General features: G+C 31.2%; 1 protein-coding gene across 3 annotated transcripts in view; it reads right to left on the bottom strand.

Moving 5' to 3' along the window:
- Window positions 1–13461, bottom strand: part of ATAD2B (ATPase family AAA domain containing 2B) — a 150298-nt gene that overhangs the window by 79478 nt on the left and 57359 nt on the right. For all 3 annotated transcript variants that reach the window (XM_045511897.2, XM_074341722.1, XM_010948586.3), the window contains 2 exons: window positions 10917–11005; window positions 420–579 (listed from right to left, as the gene is read on the bottom strand). In XM_045511897.2, coding sequence (XP_045367853.1) covers window positions 420–579; window positions 10917–11005 — 249 coding nt within the window. The remainder of the gene's footprint in view (window positions 1–419; window positions 580–10916; window positions 11006–13461) is intronic.

Raw genomic sequence — 13461 nt, forward strand, 5'->3', positions numbered from 1 at the left:
ATATTCTAAAAATGTTATTTTTTGGGGAATAAAGCTCGTTTGGCTAACGAGGGACATATAAACTTACTCACAAGGTAATTACTACAATCTGGAGAACTGAAGAAAAGAGTAAGTAAGCATCTATACCAACATAATCAAGGATTTTACTCTTACTTCCTAAAAGTCATAAACTTTCTGATCATTGTTAAGAAAAAGACTTTTCAATAGTTAACAAGTTTCCTAAAGTTTAACTAAGACCCCTGATAAGCACAAAATTTTTTAAATGAAAATTCATAAAATTTCACTTTCAAAGTATATATATATATATATATATATATATATACACACACACACATATGTGTGTATACATACAAACACAACACACATTTCATAATGGAATCACAAATACATTTTAATATATCAAAAACAGAAACCCTTACCTTTTGATCAGGGAGGTTGAAAAGAAATTCTCTATCAAAACGACCAGGTCTCCTGAGAGCGGGATCTATAGAATCAAGTCTATTTGTAGCACCAATAACAACAATTTCACCTCTATTGTCTAATCCATCCATAAGAGCAAGGAGGGTTGACACTATAGAGCTGTAACAAAATTTTCAGAAAAAATTAAAAACTTTTCAAAGGAAAGAAAGAAAAAATTGTAAAAATCTGCTGCTTATACTAACTTTTATCACTTTTAAATGCTAATAAAACAGATTTTTATATTTGTGTTCACAAGTAAAATTAGGTTCCAATTAACTTTCTCATATTGTTCTAAACAGGTTTTTTAAAGTCTTTTGAAGAACATACAATACACTGAACATAAAGTATACAATTTGATAAGTTTTGAAATATGTATTTACCTATGAAATTATCATCACAATGAAAATAAGTAACATATCCATTATGCTCTTCCTCATGCCCTCTCTAATCCACCCCCACTGTTCCTCCTGACTTCTACCCAATCTCCTGGCAACTGCTGATCTGAGCTCTGTCACTATAAATTAGCCTGCATTATCTAAAATTTTATATAGCATAAGTAGTTTTTTTTCCTGGATTCTTTCCCTTGGCATAATTATTTTAAAATTCACCACACAATTGGTTTGATAATAGTTTATTCTTTTTGATTATTAAGCAGTATTCCATTTTATGGATATATCACGATTTCTTGATTCACATGTTTGGGGCCATTTTAGATTGTTTCCAGTTTTGGGCTATTACCAAAAAAGTTATGAACATTCACATACAAGTCGTGAAGATTTTTCCCATAGGTTTTCTTCCTAGAAGTTTTATACTTTTACCTCTTAAGCTTACACCTTTATCCTCTTAATCTTTAATGTTCACAGAATCTGAAACATCACATTTTGCATTCCTAACATTGCTTACCAGTGTCTTTTTTATCGTGATCAATCGTACCAGAGGTTGGTCAATTTTATTATTTTTTTCAAAGAAGCAACTTTTGAATTTCTTGATTTTTGTGTATCTTTATTTGCAGTTCACATATTGTTAGCTATAGGTTTTTGTTTTATTAGCACCATAGGTTACTTAGAATTAGAGCAATAGTTCTTAATAACAAACATAAAATCCTCTACTTATCTTTTTGTTACTTGTTTCTTACATTTTGTCTATTACTAAATTTTGGAAATTAGTTGTGATTTAAGGCACATTCAATCAAGTTTTGTAAATGTTATGTATGCTTGAAAATAGTATTCATGCTATGTTTGCCTTAGGTAAGTATGCCCACAAGATCAGATTCATAAAATATGGTTGTTCAAATAATCTAGAGGATTAATTTATTTTTTGCTCATTTGGTCTATTAATTACTGAGAGGTACATGATATCTCTCACAATGATTATCAATATGACTTTTACTTGGCAGTTCTGTTAATTTTTGTTTTATATAGTGTGAAATGTAGCTATTAGGGAATTTTAAACTTTAAATTGCTACATCTTTCAACAAATTGAAGCTGTTATCATTATAAGGTGATCCTCCTCAGCAACAGTAACTTTCTGTAAGTATTTACCTGATGATGTAATTTTATACTATTTTATGAATTTGACTATTTCAGACATTTTATATAAATAAAATAGTACAATATGTGACTTTTTGTGTCTGACTTTGTTTCACTTAGCATAAAGTATTTGGGGTTCACCAATGTTACATGTATAAGATAAACTGACAATATGGGTCAGAATTTCATTCCTTTTTGAGACTGAGTAATATTCCACCATATGACTATATCACATTTTATTTAATCATTCATCAGCTTATGGACATTTGAGTTATTTCTATGTTTTTGCTATTATGAATAACACTGCTAAGAATATTTGTGACTAAGCTTTTCCATGTCTTTCCTCCACCACTTGGAATCTTTCTGTATTCTTATATGGAGATGTGTCTCTTCTGAACAAAACATCAGCATATTTTGTTTTTCCCCAGTCTGACAGTCTTTGTCTTTCAAAAAGAGCATTTAAGCCATTTACACTTCATGTAATTACTGACATATCTGAGTTTTAAGTCTACAATCATATTTTGTGTTATTTCTCCCACTGCTTCTATGACTCTCCCTTCCCTTCTTGATTGCTTTTAGAATGATCTTTAAAAATTATTCTATTTTCCCCTACTAATAGTTTAGTAATTATATAATGTTTCTATTGTATTAGTGATTACTCTAGAATTTAAACCAAATACTTGGTACTCAAAGGTTTCACTTTCAAGTATGATGGATAAAAACCCTGCCGAACAACCCCTTGCTTCCCTTCAGAAAATAACTACAAAATATGTACATAATAATACATAAGCATATACCTAAAGGAACTGGTGAGTAAATAGAAACAGATATATTCTGGTGGCAATTCATGATCATTTGGATAAAGGGAGACATACAGAAATCAAATTGCCCTCTCTCTGGCCTTTAGCATGTGTCTGAGTACAGTGAGGTAGCAGAGGAAGATTATATGAGGAAACCCCTTAATTTTCCAGTCTGAGAGTTCAGAAAAGAGAAAGTGGAAAACCAGTAACACTGAAGAATGTGGTGATCCTACCAGGGCACAACCCAATGAAGATATTCCCACATCTCTGAACGATCCCTAACAAAGGCACAGAGCAATTAAAGGATCCAGCTAAAGACAATGATTTCAAAGGAGACCAATGCTGCCAGTCTAGAAATTGTCTGCATTTCAAACTGAACCCAGAAAATCATCTGCTAAAACAAAGGAAATATTACTCATAAAAGAATAATAATAGAATCCAGAGGCTCCACAAACTAACATTATTAAGTTAACCCAAACAAAATTGCCCAACAAATCAAGAACCAAAACAGAACATATTTTTAAGAGAAAAAAATATAAACAGGCCTAACAGTGAGATGAACCAGATACTGAAACTAATACAAAAGGATTTTAAAGCAACTATTATCAACTAACATTGGTGAAGTAAAACAAAACATGTTTAAATTCATGAAAATCACAATGGAAAAAATAGATAACGAAAAAGAATCAAACGTTAAGTCTTACAACTGAAATATAAACTTTCTGAAATACGAAATGTATTGGCCATACATAATAGCAAAATAGACATGAGAAGGAAAGTGAAGACTGATTGACGATCAATAAAAAATTATCCAAACTGAAGAGAGAAGATGACTGAAAAAAGACAAATTTGCAGATACATAACACCAATCAAAATAAACACAAAACCCATATTGAGGCGTATCATGGCTAAATTGCTAAAAACCAAAGATATAGAGCAAAAGCAGCGAGAGAAAAACAACATACTATTAAGCATGAGAACAATGATCCCAATAATAACTTTCCACTTCTGGGCTGCAATGTAATGAAGATAAAATTCTGGTAGAGATCAGCTGACTCATTAAGTGGAAGAGACAGAGCTGAGATTCCAGGGAGACCACAAACCTAAGAAAGGGAACCAGAGGTGAGACCACTACACACGAAGAGAACTTAGGAAATATACACAGGACCCTTCAAGAATTCAGATAAATACTGATAAGTGTATGTGAGGAAATTACTCAAGGCTTATGAAAAAAACACCCAGAATGACTAGAAGAAACAGTATTTCACACTGACAGAGAGCCAGGAATATTGCCAGTTCCCATAAGCCAGACTGGTAAACCTCATGATTCACAGGTCACTGCGTCGAATACACAGAAGGACTTTCCTTCATTAGTGAGGAATAATTAGCCCTACACTGAAGACTACTCCAGATCCACATAACAAATCTTAAAAGCAAAACTCAAAAGAATCAAATTGTTTTCAGGTAAATTAACTGTCTTAAAAAAATAAAATAAAAAAACCTCAAGAATATTTATTGATAATATCATGTCTAGCACTCAACAAGTCAAAATTTATGTCTGGCATGCAATAAAAGTTGCCAGGTACACAAAGAAGTTGGAAAATAGTCCACAAGGAAACAATAAAATGAATTTAAAAAACCAACCCAGAATTGACTAAAATATTAGAATTACCAGATAAGGACATTAATTACTATAATCATATTACATATGTTAAAAATAGACCCAAATAGAACTTCTAGAGATAAAATTTAAAATATGAAGGAGAAAAATATAACAAAGGGGATTAAAACAGACTAGACATTGAGGAAGAAAAGATGAGTGAGCTAGAAGACAAAGCAACAGAAACTACCCAATATGAAACATAGAAAAGATAGTTTAAAGCAAAATTAATGAATCATCAGTGAACTGCGGAATATAAGCAACTTAACATAGGTGTAATTGGAGGTCCACAAAGAGAGAGACAGGAACAAGGGAGACAGAAAAAATATTTTAAGAAATAATGGACAAAAACATTACAGCTATGATGAAAACTAGAAGCTCACAGATATAAGCAGTTCAATTCAAGAATAAGAATATTCTACCAAAGAACATCCGTAAACAAATTGCACAAAGCCACTGATGAAGAAGAAAAAACTAAAAGCACTCATAGGAAAAAGATACATTACAAAACAAAGAAACAAAGGTAACAAAAGAACTCTACTGAAACAATACGAAGAAGGCAGGGACCAACATCTTTAAAGTACTGAAGGGAAAAAAAAAGTGTAAAACTTGAATTCTATGCCCAGAGAAAAATCTTCAAAAACAGACTAAAAATAGCTACCTATTTTTAGTAATAAGTAATAGTAAATAAGGAAATTTGAACATTTTCACACCATATACAAAAATGAACTGAAAGTAGATTAAAGACCTAAATGTGAGACCAGAACCAGAAACTCCTAGAAAAAACCATAGGCAACACTTTCTTTGACATAAGTCTTAGCAATTTTTTTTTGCATGTCTCCTCAGGAAAGGGAAACAGAAGCAAAAATACACAAACAAGACCTAATTAAACTTAAAAGCTTTTGCAAAGCAAAGGAAACCATCAAAAAAAAAGACAACCTACTGAATAGGAGAAGGTATTTGCCAACGATGTGTCTGATAAGGGGTTAATATCCAAAATATATAAACAGCTCACACAGCTCAATATAAAAAATAAACAACACAATTAAAAGTGGACAGAAGACCTGAATAGATATTTTTCAAAGAAGACATAAAGATGGCCAACAGGCACAGAAAAAGATGTTCAACATCACTAATCATCAAGGAAATGGAAATCAAAGCCACAATGAGATATCACCTTACACCTGTCAAAATGGCTATTATCAAAAAGAGAACAAATAATAAATGTTGGCAAGGATGTGGAGAATTGGGAACCCTAGTGATTAGTAGGAATGTAAACTGGTACAACCACTATGCAAAACATTATGGAGGTTCTTCAAAAAATTAAAAATAGAACTACCATACAATTCAGCAATTCTATTCCTGGTATTTATCTGTAAAAAATGAAAATACTAATTCAAAAAGATATATACACTTCAATGTTCAAAGCACCGTTATTTACAATAGCCAAGATATGGAAGTAACCTAAGTGTCCGTCAACAGATGAATAAATAAAGATGTACTGTATAGACACACACATACACATATATACACACAATAACTATAAAATTGTATATATATATATTATATATACCTGTGTGTATATATACATATATACACACATATATACATACACATACAGTCATAAAAAAGAATGAAATTTTACCACCTGCAACAACATGGATAGACCTGGAGAATATTATGATTAGTGAAGTAAGTCAAACAGAGAAAGACAAATGCTGTATGTTTTCACTTCCATGTGGAATCCAAAAAACCAAAACAAACAAATGTAACAAAATAGAAACAGATTCATAGACAGCATACTAGAGGTTACCAGTGAAGAGAGGGGCAAGACAGTGGAAGGGGATTAAGAGGTACAAACTACTAGGTATAAAATAAATAAGATACAAGGATATAATATACAGCACAGAGGATATAATCAATATTTTATAATAATTTTAATGGAGTATAGGTTATAAAAATATCAAATTACTATGTTGCACAACTTGAAACTAATATAACATTGTAAATCAACTATACTTCAATAAAAAAAGAAAAAACACAGGCTAAGCATCTCAAAAAGTTAAACATAAAACTAGTACACAGCCTAGAAATTCTACTTCTAGGTATCTACCCAAAAGAAATGAAAATATATGTCCACATAAAGATGTGCACATGAGTATTCATAGCACCATCATTCATAATAGTCCAAACTGGAAACAACCAGATGTACCTAATGTGTAGTATACCATATAATTAACACTATTCAGCAATAAAAAGGAAGTATTTACTGACATGTGCTAAATCATAGATGTTCCTCAAAACCATCATACTTAGTCAAAGAAACCAGACACATGAGATCACATACTATATGATCCCATTTATATGAAATGTCCAGAAAAGACAAGTCTGTAGAGACAGATTACTAGTAGATTACTAGTTGGCTGGGGAAAAGGAGGTGGGGGGGTGCAGTAACAAGGATTTACTGCAAAAACACATGATGGCTATTATAGGGGGAAGGAAAAGGTTCTAAAACTGATTTATTCTAATGTTTGTAGCATTCAGTATAGTTATTTTAAAAATCATTGAATTTTACACTGGAAATGGATGAATGTTACAATACATAACTCAATAAAATAAATTTTAAAGGTTAAATAAAGGCTTTTACAGATATGGAAACATGAAAGAATTTATGCCCTGTGGACCTTGGACCTACTATAAGAAATACAGGCAGAAAGAAAATTATAGCACATAGAAATACAGATAGCCATGAAAAAATAAAGAAAATCAGAAATGATAACTACATGAGTAATTCTTTAAGATATTATTATCATCATCATTTAAACCTCTTTAAAAGACTGTATGGTATAAAAAACATGTATGACAATAAGATAACAAAACTCAAGAGAAGAAACAGGGCAAGTGTACTATTTTAAGGTTTTCCACTACATGTGAAGTGGTAGATACTCGAAGGTAGATGGTACAAAGTTAAAGACATACACTATAAACCTTAAAACTACCATGAAAGTAATAAAATAGTCCTAACTAATAAGCTAACAAAAGAAATATAATGAAGTCATAAAAACATTCAAGTAATCCAAAAGAAGGAAGAACAAGAAAAAATGGAACAGGAAACAGATGGACAAATAGATAGCCATCATAAAGATGATAAACTTAAACCTAAATATATCTATAGTCACATTAACTGTAAATGCCTATTTTGGTGGAAATGGGTATATTCATTATCTTCACTATAGTTACAATTTCACAGGAATATACATACGTTAAAAATTACCAAGTGTACTCTAAGTATGTCAATGCTTATATGCTTTATGCAGTATAATGCTTTTATGTAGTATATATTGTGTATCAATTATACCTCAATAAAGCAGCTTTAAAAAACTCAACAGTAAAACAAAAAGGAGATTCTAAAAGGCCTTCAAAAATTCTTTTTAGAAAAGCAATAAATGAGAAACATAAAAGAGACAAATAGAAAACATGAAATGGTAATGCCCAACTCATCCATGTCCATAATTACATTAAAAGTAATACATTAAATAATCAAATTAAACTGAAGAGATTGTCAGATTAAGAAAATAAGACCCAACTATATATTATCTATAAGAGAAACACTAAATATAAAGACACTAAAAGGTAGATAGTAAATTAGTAGAAAAAAATGTGACAAGCAAAAAACATCAGAAGTCTGGATTAGCTTAATTATTATCTAATGAACATAGATTTCAAAATAAAATGTATTATAAAAAGATAAAAGGGTACATTTCATAATAAGAAGGGAACTTCAAAATAAAGACATAAAATAATACATGTGTATGCACCCAATACAAAACTTCAAAATAAATGAAACAAAAACCAGTAGAACTAAAGAAACAATTCTACAATCATAGTTGGGCATTTTAACACATCTCTCTGCCACTCATAAAATAACTAGACAAAAAAATCAGGAAAAACACAAAAGATCCTGCGTAACATTATTACAACCTTGTCTTACTTGATATATATATATAGAATACTATACCACAAACAGAAGAATACAAATTCACAAGACAGACAATACCTGGGACATAAAGGAAACAGCAGTGAATTTAAAATGACTGTAAGAGTTATGGTCTCTGATAACAATAATATTAGAGAAACTAATATAACGTTTTATGTAAATTATATCTTAACAAAAAATTAAATTATAAGTAAATAATAATCAGGAAAAAATAAAATTTGTAAATTAAACAACACACTTCTAAATAATCATTGTGTCAAAGAAGAAATACGAGAGGAATTGGAAATCACTTTGAACTGTGTGATAATAAATATAGAAGAGGTCAAAAACAGGAATGCAGCTAAAGTAGTACTTAAAAGTAAACTTAGAGCTTTCAGTGCCTATATTAGAAAAGAAAAAAGTTTCAATCAAAATCTAAAATTCCATCTTAATAATCTGGAAAAAGAAAAAACTAAACCCAAAGCAAAGAGGAAAAAAATAAAAATAAAAGCTAACAAAAGTCATAGAGAGACCTTAAATGTATAGTGCTAAGTGAAAGAAGCCAACCTAAAAGAGTACATACAGGATGATTACAACTACACAGCATTCTGGAAAGGACAAAACTATGTATACAGTAAGACAATCAGTAGTGCCAAGGGCTGAGTGGGTAGGATGGTGAGGGAAAGGAGGGATAAGCAGATAGAGCACAGAGGATTTTTAGGATGGTGAAAATACTCTGTATAGTTCTATAATGATATATGCATGTCATTATACATTTGCCCAAATTCATAAAGTGCACAACACCAAGAGTAACTATGGACTTTGTGTGATTATGATAGATCAGGTTCTTCAACAAATGTACCCTCTGATAAAAGATGCTGATAATGAGGGAGGCAATGTACATGTGCGGGCACAGAGTAAAGAGAAAATCTCTGTACCTTCCTCTCAATTTTGTTGTGAATTTAAAACTGCTCTTTAAAGAAGTTATTAAAAAAAATTTTTAAAAACAAGATTGGAGAGGTCACAGTAATTAGACTCAATACAAAGCTATTAAATAATCAAGGCAGTGGTGTAAGGATAAACCTAAAGATCAATGAAACCGAGTAACAAGTTTAGGAACAGACAACTTGATGGCCAATTTCTGACAAAGATGTCAAGTAATTCTACAAAAACAAGGTAATCTTTTCCATTAACAGTCCTGAAACAACTGGAGAAAAAAATGGAAAAAATAAACTGCAGTGTATACCTTGAACCATCTACAAAAATTAACTCAAGCCCTTACTTTATACTGACATATGTATGTTAACTTAAAATCAATCACTGACCAAAACTAAAGAGCTAAACCTACTAATATCAGAAGAAAATATAAAACTGTTGATAATCTGGCTTAGGCAATTATTCTTAAGACACACACAAAAAAATACACATAAAAAATTGTATCATGGGCTTCATCAAGATTAAAACCTTATTGTTTCTCAAAAAGTCATAGTTAAACAAGCAAAAAGACAAGCCAAACTAGTTGAAAACTTTTCAAAACATAGATCTGACGAGGGCTTACTTAAGTTTTGAGTATATAAAAAAAAATTTATAACACAGTAAGACATACAATATGACTTTTTTTAAAAGGGAATAAAATATTTTAAGAGACATTTCACAAAAGAAAACATACAAATGGGCAATAAGCACATGCTAAGACGCTCAATATTGTTAGTCATTGGGAAAATGCAGATTAATCCCCTACTACACACTGCCTAGAATGGAGAAAAGTAAACAGAATAAAAATACCAGCCCAAATCCTCATACATTACAGGGAAAAACATAAAATGGTAAACGACTTTGGGAAACAGTATCAACTTAAACATACATTTACCATAGGATCCAGCCATTCCTCTCTTAGTTATTTACCCAACAGAAATGAAAAGATATACGCACATGAAAATGTATATGTAAATGTTCACAGTAGTATTATCATAAAAGCCAAAAATAGAAGCAACCCAAATCTCTATCAGGTGAAGTAACAATTGTGGTACATACACACACACAGAGCCCAAGGAATACTACTCAAAAATAAAAAAGAACAAGATATTAGTATACATGATGGATAAATCTCAAAAACATTATTCTAAGTCAGAATTAGGCAACTTTTTCTGTAAAGGGCTAGAAAGTAAATGTGTTAGGTTTTGCAAGCCATATGATTTTTCTCTCACAACTCCTCCTTTAACTCTGCTCTTGTAGTGCAAAAGCAGCTATATATAATGCAAAAAGGAATGAGAGTGGCTGTGTTCCAATAAAACTTCATTTACAAAAGCAATGAGAAGTTTAGATTTGGCCCTTAGATTGTGGTTTGCTGACCCCTGTGCTAAATGAAAGAAGTCTTCCTCAAGAACACAGATCTTATCTTTTAAGCCTCATAGCACTTATCCAAGGGTTAAATCTAAATACTATGTCAACAAATGAAAAGAATTCAACATAATCAGATTAGGAAAAATTACCTGTGGATCTGATCTTGTCTGCTAGAGCGAACTGGCGCTAATCCATCTATTTCATCAAAAAATATTATAGATGGTCTCATCAAATATGCCTAGTATAAAAAGAAAACAAACATTACTATATTAGTTTTCATTTCTAATTTAATTACTGTGTTTTTCTAATAGGTAATATAACCAAATGGTACAACATACAGCAGGTAAGAAAGATTACACAATAAAAAGAAAGGCTCCTTACTACCCCAGTCTCCAACCAACCACAAGATCCTCTCCCAGTAGGCAATTACTGTTTTCAGTTTGTTCTTCCATATGTCATTTATACACATACAAAAAAATGTATTTTTTAAATACACTACTTTATTTAATACATTTGAACACACTATACACATTGCTTTCATCACAGCCTATTTTATGTAACAAGATATTTTAATTAGCTTCCATGTAAGTATATAAAGAGCTGCTTCATTCTTTTTTAATAGCTACAAAATGCCCCACTGTATGTACATGCCATAATTAAAAAAGACTCCCCTATTCATGGATATTTAAGCTTTCAATCTCTTCCTATTATCTACAATGCTAGAATAAATATTTGTGTACATGAGTATAAACATATCAAAATTTTAAAAGTTTAAAGTGAAACTACTGGTTCAAAAGGCATGTGTCATTTCTAATTTAGGTATCTGCAAACTGCCTTCCATTGATGTACCAGTTTAGCCTTCTCACCAGAAATATTTTAGTGCTCACCAACAATGTATTACCAAACTTCTTGTTCTTGACTAATTTTTTAGGGTAAAGGATGTTATCTCATTTTCATTCTAATTTTTATTTCTATTATCAGTGAAGGTGAATATTTTTAATAGCTTAAAGAGCTATTTATATTGCTTTTTCTATGTAAGTTTGCCAATTTTCCACTGGATCATTGATCTTCTGCTTACTGATTTCTAGGAGCTATTTATTTAAAAGTTAGACTCTGTGAAAGGAAACACAAATCTTTTTCTGCAGGGGATCTCATTTATCTTTTGGTTTTGCTTACCATTATTTTGTTGCCATGCAGAATCTAGAAAAAGATCTTATACAGTGGATCATTTCATCCATAGTCAAGACTCTCCCTACTCTGATTTGAAACAAATTTCTTCATAGTTTTCTTCTGGTACTTTCACAGCAATATTTTTCTCACTTAAATCTTAGATCTAAGCAGAAACTTAATTTAACTGAAATGATTACAAATGAAAACTCTGTTACTCAAATTACTCAATTTTACTCAAATTAATAGTTGACTTTTGTTTCAAAATTACTTATAGCAAATTCTTGGTTCACAGGCAGGTCAGCTTATTAAAGAAAGGGTACAGGGGGAGGATATAGCTCAAAGTGGTAGAGCACATGCTTAGCATGCACGAGGTCCTGGGTTCAATCCCTAGTACCTCCTCTAAAAAGTAAGTAAATAAATAAACCTAAGTACATCCCTCCCCCGCAAAACAAAATAAATAAATAAATAAAGCTAAAAAAAAAAAAGGGTACAAATTTTTCCTTTCTCTCCGACTGCTATGATACTCGTTAACCTTTCTAGTATTCTCTAATAATTGTAACTGAAAGACAGATCAACCACAAACCTTAGGTTTCAGAAAAGAACTTTGTAAGACTAGAATTATGTAAGACAAGAAGAGTAAAGAGTTCACTATTACTTTTACATAAATGAAACACACAGTTCTATTTTAGAACTATAGCCTCACACAATTGCAAGAAGCAAGCATAGTATTTTTAATAAGTTTTTCTAATAATTTTACTTTATTTTTTGTTGGGGGAGGTAATTAGGTTTACTTATGTATTTATTTTTAGACGAGGTACTGGGGATTGAACCCAGGACCTTGTGTTTGCTAAGCATGCACTCTACCACTTGAGCTATATCCTTTCCAAGTACAGTATTTTTAATGCCAGTTATTGTGATAAGCACTTTACAGTTGACCTCTGAACGAGTTTGAACTTTGAGGGTCTACTTATACATGTATTTTTTTCAAAAAAATATATAGGAATAAATTGGGGGAGATTTATGACAATTTGAAAAGACACACAAATTACACAGCCCAGAAATACTGAAAAATTTAACCACAAAGTATGTGACGGATGCACAAAATATATGTAGATACTAATCTATCATTTACTACCATAAAATATACATAAATTATAAAAAGTTAAAAATCTATCAAAACTTACATGATAAACATTGTACATGGCACCACTTGCAGTCCAGAGAAATGTACAAAGATGCAGGACTAAATCATAACTGTATAAAATCAACCACAGTACATACTGTACTACTATAATAATTTCTTAGCCACCTCCTATTACTATTGCACTGACCTCAAGTGTTGGGACTATCTGCTCTAAATGCTATGTGAGGCTAATCTAACCTCCTCGTGAGCAGTTCATCTCTCTTGTAAATTACAATACATATCGCAGTAAAAAGTGATCTCTCCCAGATCTTCTGTGTTTCTCTTCCTGTTTACTGCAATACGAGTTCCTTTTTCTCCACACCCTCTCCAGCATTTATCGT

Source organism: Camelus bactrianus, chromosome 15 (assembly GCF_048773025.1).
Source record: "Camelus bactrianus isolate YW-2024 breed Bactrian camel chromosome 15, ASM4877302v1, whole genome shotgun sequence".
In the NCBI taxonomy this organism is placed as follows: Eukaryota; Metazoa; Chordata; class Mammalia; order Artiodactyla; family Camelidae; genus Camelus; species Camelus bactrianus.